The 20,195-nt window shown below is 39.4% G+C and overlaps 1 protein-coding gene across 5 annotated transcripts in view; it reads left to right on the top strand.

The window, feature by feature from the left end:
* The window catches only part of MPHOSPH9 (M-phase phosphoprotein 9), a 58,728-nt gene that overhangs the window by 26,570 nt on the left and 11,963 nt on the right, over positions 1-20,195 (top strand). For all 5 annotated transcript variants that reach the window (XM_005691373.3, XM_018061348.1, XM_018061349.1 and 2 more), the window contains 8 exons: positions 3,122-3,209; positions 4,833-5,048; positions 8,556-8,603; positions 9,810-9,874; positions 11,274-11,375; positions 17,355-17,480; positions 18,597-18,769; positions 19,856-20,002. In XM_005691373.3, coding sequence (XP_005691430.2) covers positions 3,122-3,209; positions 4,833-5,048; positions 8,556-8,603; positions 9,810-9,874; positions 11,274-11,375; positions 17,355-17,480; positions 18,597-18,769; positions 19,856-20,002 — 965 coding nt within the window. The remainder of the gene's footprint in view (positions 1-3,121; positions 3,210-4,832; positions 5,049-8,555; positions 8,604-9,809; positions 9,875-11,273; positions 11,376-17,354; positions 17,481-18,596; positions 18,770-19,855; positions 20,003-20,195) is intronic.

Raw genomic sequence — 20,195 nt, 5'->3', positions numbered from 1 at the left:
GTGGCCGGAGAGTAGCCCCTGCTTGTCACAACTAGAGGAAAACCCGCACAGCAACAAAGACCCAGCACAGCCAAGAACAAATAAATAAAATTATTTTTAAAAAAAGAAAAGAAAGAAAACTGATAGGGTCTAGATGACAGCAAATAATCCTTCTTTAGAGCAAAGAAGACAAAGCTTGAGAATAATTATGAGGGAGCTGAAGTCTTTTGGTCCAGTTAGCAGTCTTAACTTGTAGAATACGAGTAAAACTAGCTTTTATATCAGTGTGTGGTTGCTGTGGTGTTAACATGCTGTCTTAATCCATCCTGGTCATTTCTATTGCTTCCATTTTGCTGTTGGTGGTGGGGATGGGGTCCAGTGGCAGAGAGTAGTTTGAAAAGAGCAAGGGGGAAAAAAACAAACTAGTTTTAGGTTTTCTAGGATGAAAAGAAAAGAACAGATAGCAGGCTAGGGAAGTTGATTCGTGTGTGTGTGTGTGTGTGTGTGTGTGTGTGTGTGTGTGTGTGTGTGTGTTACTTCCTGTTGGAAATCAGAAGTCTGACAGAAGCGACCAGTAGGCCTTATTAGGTCAAAGAAAAGGTGCCAAAGAAGGCACAAAGTAAAGGGGAACTAGTTAAAATATTTTTATGTCTGGAACCCCTCAAAGTCATGAGGGAATGGAGGAGCAGCCTGGAAGTCAGTGTCTTACATAAATGAAAGTGTTAATAACAACAGCAGTCCATGGCACTGGAGTCAGTGTGCCTGTAACATGCAAATGAAGAGCAATGCATTTTTGTCCCCTTCCACTACCCCCAAAGGATTTGGTTTGGCCTGAGGTTACTTAGAGATAAAACATTTACCTAAGACAAAAACTGATAACTATGTTGGCAGTATACGTAGCAGTTTTTTTCAGACTTTAAAATTGTAAATTGGGAGTTCCAGTTGGGGCCATTAACACTTGTCATACAGTTGTAACTTAGGGGGTGAGATCTTCGGTATACCAGAATCAGTGTGGTGATTAAAACAGAAAAATAACAGCACACCTACAGTTGACTATTCAGTGAGCTGTATTATTATTTCACTGTTTCATCAACAGTTTTATTAGTATTTCACTTCTGCAAGGCTTTGATGCTTTTGTTGTTCAGTCACTCAGTTGTGTGACTCTTGGCGACTCTATGGACTGCAGCACGCCAGGCTTCCCTGTCCTTCACCATCTCCTGGAGTTTGCTCAGACTCATGTCCATTGAGTTATTGATGCCATCCAACCATGTCATCCTCTGTCGTCCCCTTCTCCTCCTGCCTCAGTCTTTCCCTGCATCAAGGTCTTTTCCAGTGAGTCAGCTCTTCGTATCAGGTGGCCAAAGTATTGGAGTTTCAGCTTTAGCATCAGTCCTTCCAATGAATATTCAGGATTTATTTCCTTTAGGATCTACTAGTTTGATCTCCTTGCTGTCTTATCCAGCACCACAGTTCAAAAGCATCAATTATTGGCCCTCAGCCTTCCTAATGGTCCAACTCTTATATCCGTACATGACTACTGGAAAAACCATAGCTTTGACTAGATGGACCTTTGTTGGCAAAGTAATGTCTTTGCTTTTTAATAGGTTTTCTAGGTTTGTCATAGCTTTTCTTCCAAGGAGCAAGCATCTTTTTACTTCATTCCTGCAAGTTAACATCTGCAGTGATTTTGGAGCCCAAGAAAATAAAGTCTATCACTGTTTCCATTGTTTCCCCATCTATTTGCCATGAAGTGATGGGACCGGATGGGATCTTAGTTTTTTGAATGTTAAGTTTTAAGCCGGCTTTTTCACTCTCTTCTTTCACCTTCATCAAGAGGCTCTTTAGTTCGTCTTGGCTTTCTGTCATTTAGGGTGGTGTCATCTGCATATCTGAGGTTATCGATGCATATTGGATAGGAACCTGAGCTCTGGAGCCAGACTGCCTTGCTCGTAATCCTAGTGTGGCTCAGGAGGAACTTGTCTTCTCTGTCTCTCTCTTCACATTTGTAAAGTGGGAATAATGGCAATCCTTACTCACAGGATTGTGAGGATGAATGCAAAGTGCTTAACATAGACTGGGTATGTAGCCAGTGCCCAATAAATACTAGCTGTTATTTACAGTACATCATTAAACACTGAGTCAAAATGTTAACCGAATTCTGTGTATTTTGTTATTTTCAGGTCCTATGATAATTAGCTTTACAAAGAATGTCCTTCATTATAAGAATAAGGACATTCATGCCAATTTGAATAATATAGAAGGATATAATATGAAGTCTTTCTACCCCATCTTCTGTTCTCACATCCTAGACTTAATTTTTTGCATCCTTTTAGAAATCAGAATGTATATGCATGTATAAATTGTTTTCATGACAAAGATCAAGCTGTTTATGCAGTCGTCTATATGTTGCACGTTAAATGTACAGTTCACTGGCTTTGTGCCTTCCCATTTTTGTGCTACTATCCCCAGTATCCATTTCCAGAACTTGTTTTAGCCTACTCATTAAACAATAACTCCCCATGACCCCTCCCTCCAGCCCCAGCAATCATCATTCTACTTTGTCTCTATTAATTTGATGCTTCTGGGTACCTTGTATAAATGGAATCACAGTATTTGTCCTTTTGTGTCTGGTTTATTTCACTCAACATACTGTGTCCTTGAGGTTCATCCATGTTCTAGCATGTGTCAGAGTTTTCCTTCCTTTTTAAGCCTGAATAATACTCCATTGCATGTACACACACACACACACACACACACACACACACGCACACACACGCACACACACACGCACACACACACACTGCCTTTTGTTTATATCCATTCATCCCTTGGTGGACACTTAAATTGCTTCCATCTTTTGGCTATTGTGAATTATGCTGCTGTGAATCTGAATATACAAATACCTGCTCATATCTTACTTTTTTCACCTAATAATTCTTAAAGATTTTTTCATATCATTTTTAATATTCCCTGAATGCTATAATATCAGGTTCATTGGGATATATTTTACTAAAATGGCATCCTTAGTCTTGGCTAACATTGGAAAATTTGTTTTATGTAATATTAGAGAATCAGATTTTTATAACACTTTCAAGAGAAAGGATATTGCTTTTGATTGTTTTGTTTCAATATATTTTTTTAGATGTGGCCAATTAGAGAGTGCTCTGAATGAAGCTACTAGTCATGTGAGAACGCTTGAAAATAAGAATAACTTACTGGAAAGAGAAGTGGTAAGTAAGTATGGTATTTTTGGTCATTGTTCTAGTGGCTAAATGTTTAAAAATGTAAGCTTTTTTATTAACTGAACTTTAGAGACAAATGAATATTTTTATAAAAGCATTATATGTTGCTTGTCTTCTCCTTTAGGATTTCTTGTTAAGATTCCGTTTTGAATGCTGCTGGCTTCATATGATAACTACATATTTTACCCCTTAAAAATTTTATTTTTTAATCGGGATATAATTTGGACATTATAAAACTCATGCTTTTAAAGTGTACAATTCAGTGGGTTTTAGTATATTTACAAATTTATGCACCTATGACCATAATTAATTTTATAAGTTTTTTCTGCCTTAAAAAGAAATCCCAAACTGCTTCAGCCATCCCTGCCATTCACATACACACTCTTTTCAGCCATAAGCAGCCATTACTCTGCTTTCTGTTTCTATGAGTTTACCTATTCTGGGTATTTGGTATAGATGGAATCACATCATATGTGACCTTGTGTGTCTGGCTGCTTTCCCTTAGCATCAGGTTTTCAGGGTTTATCCATAGGGTAGCATGGGCCAGTATGTCACTCTTTCATAGCTGAGTAGTACTCTGTGGTATGGCTCTGCCACATTTTGTTTATCTGTCCATCAGGTGATAGGTGGGTTGTTTTCACTTTTTGTCTATTATAAATGACAGTGCTGTGAACATGTGTATACAAGATTTTCTATGGACATATTTTCAGTTTTCTTAGATATATAAGTAGGAGTGCTTAACCTTTTCCTCTTAAATAACTTGTTTTTCCCCCCATGCACTGCCAAGTTTTATTCTTTTGTGTGTAATGTTACAAAGTTTTGCTGGAAAATGCATTATATTCTAGACATTATTTCTGTGTCTTTGATGTTTATTTAGTTATCTTTGTCTCCTCCTAAACTGTGGCTTCCCATTTGGTTCAGTGGTAAGGAATTTGCCTGCAGGAGATGTGGGTTCGATCCCCTGGGTCAGGAAGATCCCCTGAGGAGGAAGTGGCAACCCACTTCAGTATTCTTGCCTGGAAAATCCCATGGACAGAGGAGAGAGGCTGGCGGCTACAGTTTATACGGTCACAAAGAGTCAGACACAACTGAGTGACTGCACCTCCTGAACTATAAACTCATGAAGTCAGGGACGTTTCTGTTAATTTTACATTTCTAGCACCCTAGTAACCTGGTGCCTGGTGGATTTGCAGTTAATGATTATTGAATGAATATTAACAGATCGGATGCATTTTGAATTTTCTTTTATTTTCATTATGAGACAATATGGTAAGAAATGCTTTTTTTCCCCTATAAATATTAATACGAGGCAAAAAATTCCAGTTTTGCTCTCAGTTTCCTGAATAGTCATGGTGATTTTTTCCTCTTTAAAGTGGTCTGTAGATGAGTCTTGGAATCAGAATGCCTCAGTGCTTTTCTGTGTATTATTCTGTTGGGTAATCCTTTCTAGTCTCCATTCCTAGGATATAACAGAATATCAATTGTGTTCATTTCCACTTCTATGTTTTTATATCTTAGTGTCTACAGTTTATTAGCTGCTATTGAGACCTCTGTTTTTTTTAAAATTATTATTATTGAAAACAACATATTATCCTTGTCTTTGTTTTGTAGAGTGATTTCAGAGAACGCTTCAATGCAGCCAGCAGTGCCTCCAAAATTCTGCAGGAACGAATTGAAGAAATGAGAACAAGTAATAAAGAAAAAGACAATACCATTATTCGACTGAAATCTAGACTTCAGGATTTGGAAGAGGCATTTGAGAATGCTTACAAACTCTCAGATGATAAAGAAGCAAGACTAAAACAAGAAAACAAAATGTTTCAAGATGTAAGTGACAAGTAACGATAACTCAGTCTGTGGTTGGCTAAAAGTCGATTCAGGGTTTGTAGCCTTATAAGCTGTTATGACATAGTTCACGTTTGTTTTCGCTTTACATGACTTTGCTGTTGCTGCAAATATCTGTATACCTTTCTGGTTGAGTCGGTTGGGTCTTATCTTGAAACAGGAAGTCAGGGCTTTCAGAACTATGGTGTCACTCCCACGCCTTTCGGTCTCTAGCAGGGCAGCTTTTGAGTGGTCTTAAATCAACATCTGTGTGTCTGGAAGGTAAAATGAACCATATTTAGAAGAGGCTTGATATAATTATTCATTTTTATTTAATTTCATTTAAAATTTAGAATTGTATCACATTAAAAATGGATTAAAGTTTCAGGTTTTTTCAGTTTAAATTTTTATTAATATTTTTGTGACAGTACATAAAAAATCTGAAAGTATTTCTAGCTGTTGAAATTTTCTTTCTGGTAGCTTTAGATTTGATTCTTGTTGCTTTGTTTTTTAACATTTATTTTCATGAAGATAATACATGTAAATAGTTTAAATGGTCAAATTTCAAATGAGAAACAGCAGTCTTCTCCACCTCTTCCTAAGTTGTAATCCTCTATCCTAGAGGTCGTTATTTTCAGCCCTTTTAGTTACTTCTTCTAAAATTTTGCTTCCTGTTTCTAAGTAATAAACTTACATTTCTCTTTAACCTGTCAGTCTCAGATGTTATATATTGACTTCCTTCTGTGCAAGATCACTACAGTTTAGCTTTCTTTCACCATTGGCTCCCAAACACTTGTCCCCCTCTTTCCAGTGTGATTAAATTGATTCCAAGAAGCTTATTTTTTACAACTCTGAAATTGGAATACATTTTTATACTATAGTGACTTATTTCAATTGAAGCGTTTTTTCCCTCTTAGCGTTTTAAGACTGTGCTGGGTCTTCACTGCTGCGTGAGCTTTCTCTAGTCGTGGAGAGTGAGGGCTACTCTCCTTGCGGGGCATGGGCGTCTCCTTGAGGTGGCTTCTCTTCTCGCATTGTGCAGAGTTTAATAGTTGCGGCTCTCGGGCTCCAGAGTGCAGCCTCCGTAGCTGTGGCACTCAGGCTTAGCTGCCACATGGCATGTGGGATCTTCTCGCAGCAGGAATTGAACTGGTGTTCCCTGTATTGCAAGGCAGATTCTTAACCACTGAACCACCAGGGAACCCCCCTCTTAGGATTTTAGTAAATATTAAATAGTATGATTTCTGATCAGTGGTAAAATGGTATGATTTCTGATCAGTGGTATCTTAGATTTTAAATACAGTGTATTATTTATAGGTGGATTCGAATTCAGTATTTCTTGTGTCTATGTAAATATTTTTCAGAGCTAAGCTGCAGTGTTCAGTGATTTTATTTCCTTTCTCTTCCAACTTTCATTATATTTTTCCTTAATTTAGTAATTGCTTTATTTTTAATCTGCTTAGTTTTTTTTTTTTTTTTTTAAACATGCATGGCACTTCCTTTCCCCTTGCCTGCCTACCTAGTATCCTTGCTTCAGTTTGAACTGATTGCTCTGAGGTTTGATGCACAGATTTGTAGGGCTTGCCCTTGTCATCATCCTGGGAGCTGTCTTTCCTTCTTTTCTTTGTGTAGGTTCTACATCTTCTGTTTTGCTAGTGTACATCTCCTGAGAAAAAGAAGCATGAGACAAATTTTGAGGTCTTCCATATCTGAAAACGTTTATAGTTACAACCCCACTTTACATTAAAAAAAAAGTTTTATTTTTTAGAAATAGTTAGAATTACAGAAAAACTGAGGAGACAGTAGAGTGTCCCCATATGCCCCACACCATTTCCCCTGTTTTTGGCATCTTGCATTTGTATGATACCTTGGCTCAGAGGTTAAAAGCATCTGCCTCCAATGCAAGAAAGCCGGGTTCGATCCCTAGGTCGGGAAGATCCCCTGGAGAAGGAAATGGCAACCCACTCCAGTATTCTTGCCTGGAGAATCCCATGGACAGAGGAGCTTGGTAGGCTACAGTCCACAGGGTCACAAAGAGTCGGACACAACTGAGTGACTTCACTTCAGTTTGGCCACAATTAATGAACACTTTGATGCATTATTAATAAATACAACAGTTTATTTAGATTTCCTTGTTTTCTTCCTAATGTTCCTTTTCTGCTCCGGGACCCCCTCCAGGAGACCAGGTTACATTTAGCCAGCCCATCTGCATAGGTTCCTCTTAGCCGTGGCAATTTCTCAGATGTCCCTCCTTTTTCATGACCTTGACAGTTTTGAGGACTGGGCAGGTGTTTTGCAGGATATCCCTTGAGAGTTGACTAATGTTTTTCTCATCATCAGACCGGGAGTTACTAGGAGGAAAATCATAGAAGTAAAGTATCATTTTCAGCATGTCATATCAGCAAACACGATGTTTTTTTATTCTTTTGCAGTCATTTTAGTAAAGTTTCAGGAGGGCATGCATATGAACACTCTGTTCACTGTGCTGTATTTTATTAGAACTTTATATTGTTTGGTTATTATTCTCACTTAATGTATTAGTAGTGTAATTTTAGTGTGTGAGAGAACATGAGCTCCTGGTTTTTAAAATTTCTTGTACTTTTTGTTTTAACATAACATCAGACTTACAGAAAGTTGCAAAAATTGTATAAAGAATTTCCATATACCCTTCACCTAGATTCTGAATAACATCTTATGTGTTTTCTCATTCTGGCCACATGTAGTTAAATGATTGAAAAAAATATTTTTCCTAAACCATTTGAGAGTAAGTTAGAGATATAACGCACTTTTATCTCTAAATACTTCAAGGTATATTTCTTAAGAACAAAGACAGTCTTATATAACTGTAGCAAAGTTAGGAAGTAACATTAGTACAGTAATCTTTTGAGGGGGTGAAGTCGGAAAGGATAGCTGTGGCAGGCAAAGGGAGACACACTGAGCTTCTGCCTCAAAAAGCTATGTGTTTCCCAGTACAGTACTCTAATTTATACACTCCATTCAATTTTTGTGAATTATACTGTAAATGTTAGTTATCCTTTTGGTATAAAGAGATAACAGATCTCTTTTCCCTTGTTCAGGATCTGATCCAAGACTACATACTGCATTGAGTTGTCATATCTTTTTTATCTCCTTTAATCTGGAGCAGTTCCTCAGTTTTTGTTTTTCTTTTATAACCTTCAAATTCTTTGAAGATCACAGACTATTTTATAGGACTGTGCCTTCTAACATGATCGCTGCTAGCCACATGTGACTGTTTATTTTCCACACTGTGCAGCTTATGGGAGGCCTAACCACTGAACCACCAGGGAATTCACTCACTCATCTCTTTTTTTTCCTTTTTTGTTTCTCATTTTTTTAGTTGCCTTTAATCTGAAACAATGTGTTAACATTGTCCTTTCATGACACTAGCATCTTTGAAGAGTATGGGTAGTGATTTTATAGGTTTTTATAGTCTCCACTGATGTTATAATATTTAATCTTGTGATGCAATTCTTTTGTTTTTCCTTGTAGCTTTTAGGAGAGTATGAGTCCCTTGGAAAAGAACACGAAAGAGTAAAGGTAATGGTCACTGATTCATGTTCTGAACTTCCTGTGGGGCAGACGCATCAGTTTGGAAGTCAGGAGATCTGACTGTCTCCCTTTTTTCTCCCCTCCTTTGTGCCCATCTGGCTATTTGAAGTAGACTTACCCTCTCTGTGTTAGTATCCTTATTTTCAAATATCTGCCCTTGAACTTACAAGTTTGTTAAATTTGTTAATTTAAAAAATATTTATTGAGTGGTTGCTTCATTTGAGGTGAGATGAAATTTTTAGAAGAGTATAAAATACAAATGCGCATAGTTAATACTATTTAGATATAAAGTTTTGTGTTGCAAAACAGTAGCTTTTTGTGGGGTTGAGTAACCTATGTGTGAATTCTTACAATTAAAACTCTGTTTGGGATCTACAATTTCTAATTCACTGAAACTCCACAATAAGTAAGTGAGTTTCAGGTAATTCTGTTGCATAAAATGTAGGGTTGTGATTATCCAAGGTTAATGAAAAGGCCAGCACAGCTTGGTAGCCAGAATGTCTGGGGTTTCAGGGGCTAGTCGTTACAGCTGAAATCTCATTATTACAGGTTTTAGTTTCTCCATTTACTGAGGTTTCAGTCAGTTTGTGTTTAAAAGTGTTAATTTTGACACTGATTGTTTCTAATCGAGCAAAGCTTAATAGGCTTTATTTATTAAAAAGGGGCCATACCGCCTTGAACATGGCCAATCTCGTCTGATCTCAGAAGCTGAGCAGGGTTGGGCCTGGTTAGTACTTGGATGGGGCTTCCCTGGTGGCTCAGATGGTAAAGCATCTGCCTGCAACACAGAAGACCTGGGTTTGATCCCTGGGTTGGGAAGATCTGTTGGAGAAGGAAATGGCAACCCACTCCAGTATTCTTGCCTGGAAAATGCTATGGATGGAGGAGCCTGGTAGGCTATAGTCCATGGGGCTGCAAAGAGTCAGACATGACTGAGTGACTTCACTTTACTTCACTTTTATTAAACAGGGAACTTACACACAGCTATTTGATTAAACCAGTATTTGCTGTCTCATTTTTTCCTTTGTGTTATGTGTATTTTCTCTGGTTGATGCCAGACTTGCTGATTATGCATAATTTTCTTTATAGTTCTCTTTTGGTGTATTCCTCTTAAGGTGCATAATGTAAAACTAATCTAAGACTACATCTAAATATTTGTCTTCAGTTATCTGAATTTTTTCTTTACTTTCATAGGATACATTAAATATAACTGAGAATAAATTGCTTGATGCACATACTCAGATTTCTGATTTGAAAAGGTAAAATCTAATAAGCAAAAACCTTTTAATTGTTCTTTCAGCCCTTAAATATGTGTCTAAATTGTAAATGATGGGAAAGGAAACCCTTTTTTGAGGATTTTTAAGCACTTTGAGATTAGATTTTATCCTCATCTTCCCTTCACCTGGAAATACATTTTATTTTAGCTGAAGAGTTTAAAATAATTAGAATACATCGGTGGCTGTGCCTGCAAGGTGTGCGTGTGCTTAAACATTATGCATTTTCTTAGCATAGGTAAAGCGTAAGTGATATTAAGTCATTGAAAAGAATTTTAGGAAGTAGTCTAATTAACTGAATTATTTTTGTGCTCCAAAAAGAAAACAGCATTCACACCAATTTTGTGATTATATATTTCTTAAAGACCAGGTTCAGGAACTGTATTCATGATCCGATTTGCTTAATTAGGTAAGGCACAGTGTGTAAATGGCCCCTATGGCTATGATTAGATATTTCTAATTGGCTTCAGAGTATATATTTGTGTTTGGAGATTAATGATGTCCCTTATTTAGAGATTTTACCATGCTCTTAAGGACTTCTCAGAAAAGAACAGAAGTACTGTGTAGCTTTCTTGTCTGCTCAAGTCTTTTCTTGTGGATTGTCAATTCTAGGGATAGTTTTGTTATCAGATTGGTATACACAGTCAGCCCTGTTAGAGCTTTCTTTTTCAAACTTTCCCTGCAACAGAGTAGGTAAGAATCTAAATTTGAAAGATAAGATAAAGACATATTCAAAAGTTTTAAAAGAACAGAAAAAATGCAAAGATAAGCCTCAAAATAATTAATTGGCCATAGTACTTATTTTCTGTTGGTAAACTTGAAGATAAGCTGTTATTCTGAACATAGCACAAATTAGATGAGCTGCCTGTAAGTTGAGAGTTGTTCAAAAAGCAAGTTCTTGTTAATAGGTCTGCTTTGGATGGCAAGCCTGCTTCCTCTTTTGTGAGAACCTAACCTGTGTATATTTTGTATAAGTCATGTACCTGTTAGAATTAAACATCTTGCAGTTTATTTGCAAATTGCAATTTATTTGATTGCTTGAATTTTATTTGTATTTAATTTGTACTGTTTTATCTGTAGTCAAATTTCTAAACTTTTTTTCTACTTGCTATATTAAATGCATTTGTTGTTCCCTTTTCCTGTAGTTATAGCATATGAAATACTCCTTTGTAGGATTTTTTTCTATTTGCCTTTCTATATTCTCCCTGATTTTGTTCAGCTTTTTAAAGTTTAATGTGACATTTTACTATGAAAAAATTTTATGAATTTGTATCTCTTTTGTCACCCCTTTCCTAGAAATGTCTGTTAAATAAGTAATTTATAGTTGAGCTGTATTTTAAGCTTGTTGAAATGTACTTAATTTATTTTACTGCGTTTGAATTAGGACAATTTCAAAACTTGAAGCTCAAGTCAAGCAAGTGGAGCATGAAAATATGTTGAGTCTTCGTCATAATTCTAAAACTCCCGTGAGACCCTCACATGCCAAGTAAGTTACTTCATTTAATCTCTGTGAAACTACTAATAGGTAAATCCTATAATTGAGCTGAGACACTCCTCTGTCAAAATGGTGAAGAAGGCAGGGTTAAATGTCGTCACAGATCTTATGTGTGAAAGCATCTTACTGTTAGATATTGTGAAAACTCTTATGCAGAGGCATTTGCCAAAAGGAGAAAATAGTAAAAGCAGATTGGGACTGAGGAGAATTGGGATGGTTTTTGGTTTTTGACTCTGCCCAGCTGTGTGACCTCAGATGAATCACTTAATTTTTTTGGAGCTCAATCTTATCTGTAAAAACAAGGACATTGGACTACAACATCTCAAAGGGTCTGTTAGCCCTTGTGCTCAATTGCTCAGTCGTGTCTAACTCTTTGCGATCCCATGAACTACCAGGCTCCTCTGTCCGTGGGATTGTCCAGGCAAGAATACTGGAGTGAGTTGCCGTAGCTCTTAACTTCCATAAATTTCATTCCTTTGTTAATGAAAAACTTATGATGATGGATCTGTGTTAGGTTGTGTGAATTTTTCTTTTTAGTTTTTCCAGATTAGCTTTGTCATAAGCTAAGAACATTATCTTGATGATACATTTACAGAGTAAGTTTTTTCATAATTTGAATTGGTTTTTATTATGATTTTTATGTAAAAAAGGTAATAGAGAGTAGATTATAACTTCCTAATATTGACATTTTATCAGAAAAATTTTAGATTGTGTTGTTAACCTTTTTAAGTTGTAATTGTCAAAGGAGAAACATTGTCTAAATTTTTACTCATCTATTTTATGTGGGACATAATGGATTATTTAAAGAAAAAAAATGTAAATAACTGAAGTTGGATGTTTGAGATTGAATAAAAGGAAGGACTAAGGTTTGCCTGGGGGGAAAGTCCTTTCTGAGGAGGGGACATGTAAGCAGAGAGGTAAGATGTGTGTGGAGTCGTTCCGGAGAGAGGTGTGGAAGGGAGGGAGTGTTCCACACAGAGACAGTGGTCTTCTGAGTCCTGAGGAAGGAGAGAGCTTAGTTTTATGTTTGAAGAACCCAGAGGAGGCTTGTGTGGCCTTACTGTTGCCATCATACATAACTGTCTAAGCCATGGTCAAGGGTTTGAGTTTTACTCTAAGTCCATTGGGGCACCTCTGAAGGCTTTTTGAATAGTAAAATGGTGTCACCTGATTTATCATTTTGTTCAGTGAACCTGCCGTGAGGAAGGGAAAAGAGTAGAAACAGACTAATTAGACTCTTGAAGGACTTGGAGAGAGATGGTATTAGCTGGGTTGTGGCCACAGAAATGGGTAGAGGGGAAGGATTTGAGAAAATTCTGGAGGTAGAAGCCACAGAACATGGTTATGAGTTGGATGGAGCGTAAGAAAGGGAGGTGTCAGATAAAGCCAGGTAAAACCTTTGTTTCTGTCTTAAACAGCCAAGGGTGTCACATTGAACCAGGGAAGAGATGGGAAGAGTAGAACATGGAGTAAAGATCAGAATTTCCATCTTGAATATTTTAGTGTGAGATTCATGTGAATTCCAAGTGGAACTCAAGCAGGGGATGATAAATTTACATTTGGAGTGCAGAAAGAAGACTGGAGTTATAAATACTAGAGTTTTGTCTTTGTAGGTGGCACTTATTGGATGGATGGGTGTGTTTAGTGAGAAGTGAGTCCACGTCAGAGCTCTGAAGAGCTCCAGTGTTGTGGTTTTGGGTAGAGAAGGAGCTGGAAAAGGAAACTTGAGAAATAGCTGCTAAAAAACAGGAGAAAGACTGAAGCAGCTACCATGAGAACCAGTGAGATAGGGACTGAGTGTCCCTTGCATTTGCAAGCTGGGGGTTCCTGATGACCTGGAGAGCCGTTTATGTAGAGCCATAGAAGCGGAAGCCAGTTGGGAATGTATTGAATGAAGAGCGAGTGAAAACCCAGATGTCCAACAGCTGTAATGTCAGTGTATTGTGATACATTTATGTATGATACTGCTCAGCGTGACCATATACAGACTAGATCAGGGGTTGACAAGCGACAGCTCCCTGGCGAAATCCAGGCCTCCGGCCTGTTTCTGTAGGGTTTGTGAGCAAAGAATGGTTTTTGTTTTTAATTTTTCGGGGAAAAAAAAATTTCATGTTACATGAAAATTATATGAAATTCAGTTTTTAGTGTCCATAAATAAAGTTTGATTGGCTTACATAAAGTTTATCCACTTACATGCTGTCTATAGCTGGTCTGTGCTACAGTGGCAAAGGTGAGTAGTTGGGACTGAGTCTATCTGGCTGATAACACCTAAAACATTTATTATCTGGCTGTTTACTGAAAAAATTTGCCCACTCCTGAATTAGACTCAATGTGGTTTAATCTTAACATAATATGGAACAACAACAAAAAACTAGTTGCAAAAGAAATAGGATGCTAGTTATTAGATTGGTACAAAAGTAATTGCAGTTTTGGACTGTGAATTTTAAATCATTATGTGTTCAGTTACTTCAGTCATGTTCGACTGTGATGCTATGGACTGTAGCCCACCATACTCCTTGGTCCATAGGATTCTCTAGGCAAGGATACTGGCGTGGATTGTCATGCCCTCCTCCAGATAAATCATTATAACTAGGCTCAAACACATCTTTATTAATCAAAATAGGGACCGTTCCAACCAATACATTTTTGCCAATGAGAAATAAGTGTGTTTATTCCTATAGCGTACAGATCCATGCTTTGGGATTTGTCAGACTCTCGGAAAACATTTTCTGCCTCCTGCTGGTTGTGGAAGCGTTTTCCTTGCAGAAAGTTGTGGAGATGGTTGAAGTGATGGTTGGCGAGATGTCAGGTAGATATGGTGGATGAGGCAGAACTTCATAGCCCGATTTGTTCACCTTTTGAAGTGTTGGTTGTGCTACACGTGGTTGGGCATTGTCTTGGAGAAGAATTGGGCATATTCTGTTGACCAGTACCAGCTACAGGCTTTGAGTTTTTGGTGCATCTCATCGATATTCCCAGATATAATGCTGTCACTGGGATTCAGAAAGCTGCAGTGGATCAAGCGCACAGCAGACCACTACACAGCGACCATGACCTTTGCTTGGTGCAAGTTTGGCTTTGGGAAGCGCTTTGGAGCTGCTTCTCGGTCCATGGTCCATCCACTGAGCTGGTCGTCACTGGTCATATAAAATCCACTTGTTGTCGCATGTCGCAGTCCTGAGAAATGGTTCGTTGTTGTGTAGAATAAGAGAAAGCGGTACTGCAAAACGACGGGTTTTTTGATTTGCATGAGCTCATGAGGCACTCACTCAGTGAGGTTTTTCACCTTTCCAGTTTGCTTTCAAATGCCAGTGAAAGTGAAAATCGCTTAGTCGTGTCTGACTCTTTGCTACCCGATGGACTGTACAGTCCATGGAATTTCCCAGGCCAGAATACTGAAGTGAGTCGCCATTCCTTTCTCCAGGGGATCTTCCCAACCCAGGGATCAAACCCAGGTCTCCCGCACTGCAGGCAGATTCTTTACCAGCTAAGCCACCAGGGAAGCCCTTTCACTTTCACTTACGATGTTGGATTCTTTGGCAACTTCTTGTGTAGTTGTAAGAGGATCAGCTTCAATGATGGCTCTCAGTTGGTTGTTGTCAGCTTCCAGTGGTGGTCACTGCGCTCCTCATCTTGAAGGCTCTTGTCTCCTTTGCAAAACTTTTTGAATCACCACTGCACTGTACTTTTCTTAGCAGTTCCTGGGTCCAAAGCATTGTTGGTGTTGCAAGTTGTCTCCGGTGCTTTACAACCCATTTTGAATTTGAATTTAAAAAAAAAAAAAGTCACTTGAATTTGGTTTTCATCTAACATCATTTTTATAGTCTAAAATAAATATAAACAGCAAGTAATAAGTCACTAGCAAAAAAAATGTGCACTAAAATTATGTATAACATAACCACATTTAAGAAGGTATTCCAGTGCCAAATAGCCAGGGTTCAACAATACAAAATCTCCATTATTTTTTCACTAATCTAATAGGTATTTGGAGTAGCAAATGGCAACCCACTCCAGTATTCTTGCCTGGAAAATTGACAGGCAGAGGAGCCTGGTTAGCTGCAGTCCAAGGGGTTGCAAAGAGTCAGATACAGCTGAGCACCTGAGCACACATACAATAGATGTTTACCTTAGAGAAGTTCTTGTGTATGTTTATTATAGCATTGCTGAAAAGGGAGTACCTTGAAAACTAAACATTCACCAACAGGGGAAAGGATAAATAACTTGTTATACAGTCATACTGTGGGTAAATGATTAAAATGGTAGAGGTTTATATATGTATTAACATGGGTATGTCTCATACAGAAGGTTGAGTAGAAAAAGCATTAAAAGGATGTGTACATTATGCCCTTTATGTAATTTTAAAAATGTAAACAACCAGAAATATGCTTTTTATGTCTTAAAATTAAAAACACATATGGTAAGATGTTAGCATTTGTTAAAGCTATGGGCGAGTGCTTGTTATGGTACTCTTTGTAATTTTCTAAAAATGTTTGAAATGATTCTTCATTTAAAAACTGAGGGGAAGAGGAGTGACTGGGATTAACATGAAAATAGACGAGCCAACCCTTCAAAAAAAAGTTTGGTTGTGAAAAGGCGCAGAGAGAGGAAGGCAGGAGTTCCTGTCTCCTGGTTTCTGTTTTCTCTTTGGAGTGTGATGGGTGGTTATCACCTGACAGTCAAGCCTGGGGTGAGGGGTTTGAGGAGAGTGGAGAGGGTGTCAGATAGTCATATTTGGTGAATCGGAGCTCCTTGATTACAGGAAGACCTGTTGGCAGCCAGTGTCGGGCATCCACTTGAGATAGTGATTCTCTGATGATGTCCCAGTCTACACAGGCAGGCAGCTTCTTTCCCACAAAGCTCAGCTGTAAAGATACAGACACTGAAGAAAAGTGAGGTCATTGTAGTCATCCAGGCTTAGGTCTTGCTGCCAGTCAGGTGTACAGGAAAGTGAGCAGAAAAGGGGTTCCAGGCAGTGAGTAATGATCAGCAGGAGAGTGTCCTGGGTTGGGGATGGGTGGTAAAGAGGAGCTGTAAAGCCAGAAGGGGCTGACGCCCAGGGAAGGGGGAGGCCCAGGGTCACAGGCCTTGAGGTGAGAGTGTTGTGCATCCGGATGCTTGAGCACGGGAGTCGGAAGGATCTTGGAGGTTTGATTTCTGAGGGGACCGTCTTCTCTAGGGTCATAAAGTCCAGTGAGCATCCTCTTGAGAGTTGCATGGTTGGCAGGAGGTGGAGCAGCTCCCATGTGCATAGGGAGGGTGCTCAGGACAAGGGCAGGAGCTACCAGAGAATGGTGGAATGAGCTTCGGATGGGCTGTGCTTCACAGGAACGGAGGCAGGACCGTCCTGGTCTAGAACGGCACTGTTCAGTACAGCAGGGCCCTTCTTCACAGAGCTGTTTAAATCTAGCTGTGTGGCAAGCATTCACGAGTTTGTGTGTATGTGGCTGATGGCTATGGTGTTGGACTGTGCAGATGGAAGGCCTTTTCTGTCTTTACAGAAAATTCTGTGAGCCCTCCTGGTCTAGGAGGGAGAGGCAGGACCGTCCTTCATCCCCTGGCCCTGAGCTCCGATGGGTCATAAAGGGTGTGAAGAGTGGTGAGGGGCTGGGCGGGGGTGTTCAGAGCTGTGTGCACGTGAATGCACCAAATCTTGAGGCTAGATTTAGTTCAAGACATTCACAAATTATGAAATTTTGTAGGTGTGAGCTAAATGTTTTGTCTAAACTATGCGTTGATTTGTCAAAGATTTATTTGTCTTGTTCTTCCGAGACCAAGAAGAGCAATTCAGTTGGAACCGAAAACCTTCAAATAGAGTTCATCTAGCTACAATGATAAGATTGTTCTATGCAGTCTTTCAATCCCTGGGTAAATGTGGAAAGAGTATTTGAGAGCAGGTTGTTTGCTGTCTGTGCTCAGTCTAAACCAGAGCTCAGAGCTTGCAGCGTCTGAGCACACTTCTCATTCTCGCAGCACGCTGGCAGGCTCAGACGTCAGCCGGAGGAAGTGGCTGATCCCGGGAGCGGAGCATTCCATCTTCACTGGGCAGCCCCTGGACACCAAGGTGGACAGCCAGCCGGAGGAGACCTGCCTTCCTAGGTGAGACAGCTCCAGCGAAGATCTCATTTAGGCACTCTTAGCTTTTCTTAGAGATTTCATTTGCCTTTCAAAGTTTAGGAAGGTTTAAAGAGCCATCTCCTTGTTCCTTTCATGTCTTAATTTTGAGGATCTGATTTTTCTTTTACTTTGAAAGGCTAGTGCTTTTAGGAAATTTTACTTTCAGAGGTGCTGCAGAGCCTCTGCACTTGTGCCCCTGGCATAGCCGTGTGCTCTGTGCATGGGCTTGCAGTTAGGACACGAGGTTGATCCTCACCCTGTGGATCACCGGAGCCTCCAGAAGCAACCTCATTCGTTTCCTCCAGAGTGCCATATAAATATTCTGTTTCTCTGAGTGCTTCCATGGTGGCTCAGTGGTTAAGAACCCACCTGCTAATGCAGGAGATGCTGGTTCGATCCCTGGGTCAGGAAGATCCCCTGGAGAAGGGCGTGGCAATGCACTCCAGTGTTCTTGCCTGGGAAATCCCATGGACAGTGGAGCCTGGTGGGCTACAGTCTATGCTGTCACAAGAGAGGCAGACACGACTTCACAGCTAAACAACAGCATGCGCTAGGCTATGAAAAGGATTGAGAAACAATGGTCTTATACAACAGGTTCAGTTTTATTGACTTGTATTGAAAAGCATACGTATTCATTGTGGAGTATAACTATCAACCCTCATTTTATTCCTCTAGTCTAGTAATAATCCCAGTAAACCATCTTAGTTCAGGCTGTTACAACAGATTACCCTTGACTGGGTGGCTTAAACAACAAACGGTTACTTTCTACAGCTCTGGAGGTGGGCAGTCTGAGATCAGGGTGCCAGCATGGCTGGGCCAGATTCTGTCCTCACGTGGCCTTTCCTTGGTGCATATGTGGAGGGAGAGATCAAGGTATCTCTTCCTCTTTTTATAAAGGTATTAACCCCAGCATAGGGGCTTCACTCTCACGTTATCATCAAAACCTAATCACCTTCAAGACCCTACCTCCCCGCCCCTGACATACACACCATCACATTGAGAATAAGAATTCATCATAAGAATCTCATTCAACATAATTTTGGGGAGACAGGAAATATTCAGGTCATAGCACTGTGTGTCTTGTAATTACTATTTAAGGTACCATTCTGCTCTGGAAAAGGATCTTTCACCTGGAAGTTCACCAAGTTTATTGATAAAAAAGCAGAGAGAGACTTTAGACACACCAATCATGAAAGCTTTAAAAGCACTTGATGAAGAAAAAGTATTTAAAAGTTGGGGCACACAGACAGAGAAGGAGGATACCTCGAATAGTAAGTATTTTATTCCCTGTCTGATAGAAATATAGATGCATACATAGATCTCCTCCCCCTTTCTACCCCAACTATATACCTTCTTAAAATGAAATGCCCCAAGTAATGAAATAAAAAGTTAAATTTGTTTTCCTGCTGCTTCAGCCCTATTTCAGACAGTTGAATCCTAGTTGTTAATGTGTCATTGTTGTTACATACATCCCTTTTATACAAAGTAAATGACATATTAGTCTCGGTTATTAAAGATTCCTGTGACATTCTTAAGAGTATTTGGAACTTTCTACCTCAGTTTGTCTTATTTGCACACATCAGAAAGTTAAAGCAGACATTTGGAGTTCGTGAAGTGAGATGTAACATTTGCTACGCTCCCTTTCTTGCTTACTGAGCATCTGTCAGTAGGACAAGAGGTCTGTTTATTAATAACTTTGTTTACTTTTGGCTGTGCTGGGTCTTAGTTGCACACAGGCTTCTTTCTAGTTGCCGCCAGCAGGGGTTACTCTGTTGTGGCTGTTCTTCTCCCTGCAGGGGCTTCTCTTATGGAGAGCAGGCTCTAGGGTGTGTGGGCTTCCTTAGCTGCAGCAGGTGGGCTCAGTAGTTAGAGCTCCTGGGCTCTATATCAGGCTATAGTTGAGGCGCTCAAGCTTATTTGCTCCACAGCATGTGGGATCTTCCCAGATCAGGGACTGCACCCGTGTCTCCTGCATTGGCAGGCAGATTCTTTACCACTGAGCCACCAGGGAAGCCCAAGAAGTGTGTTTAATACTTGAAGTGTGTTTCACAGGTTCAGGCACTTGTACTTTCTCTGGCGCTTATTTGGTCAGGCCTGCTAATCATGTCATTAAGATCTTCGGCGTTGCATTTCCTAAGCAGTATCCCCTAGTAAATAAATTAGTGACCTGTTTTCTAAAAATAAACTCTCTTGAAAAATCCCACATTGTTTTTTCATCAAGCATTTTCATTGTAATGTGGTGCATTTGCAAATAATCATTATAATATAGATAGAAGAATTGCTTGCTTTGTGTAACCATCTGTTGATGAAGGCAGATAACTGAAGCTAGTTTTGTTTTTTACATTTTTCTGTTACAGAATTGGTGAATCCTCGGCCAGCTGACTCTTCAGTCAGTGCAAGTCGGTCCCCAGAGAAAGGTGCCCAGCAAAGACAAAAGAGGTTTAATTCTGCTTCACAGAGATCATCATCTTTGCCACCTTCAAATCGTAAATCGAGTACTCCAAGTAAGGGTTAGAGGTTTCTGTCTTGGGCTTGGAAGAGTGACATCTGAGCTGTACACATTGATGTTTTCTGCCTCCCTTATGCTCTTCCTCGCACCTAGTAGTGCTCTGAACACCGAATCTCTAAATGCCATCTTGTTCAGTAACACTGTCTGATTGCACAGTTACTATGGCCATAACAGAAGAAATTCTCACC

This window comes from Capra hircus, chromosome 17, assembly GCF_001704415.2.
Source record: "Capra hircus breed San Clemente chromosome 17, ASM170441v1, whole genome shotgun sequence".
Taxonomy (NCBI): Eukaryota; Metazoa; Chordata; class Mammalia; order Artiodactyla; family Bovidae; genus Capra; species Capra hircus.
Note: the sequence above shows the minus strand (reverse complement) of the source record. Positions and strands in the feature narration are given on the sequence as shown.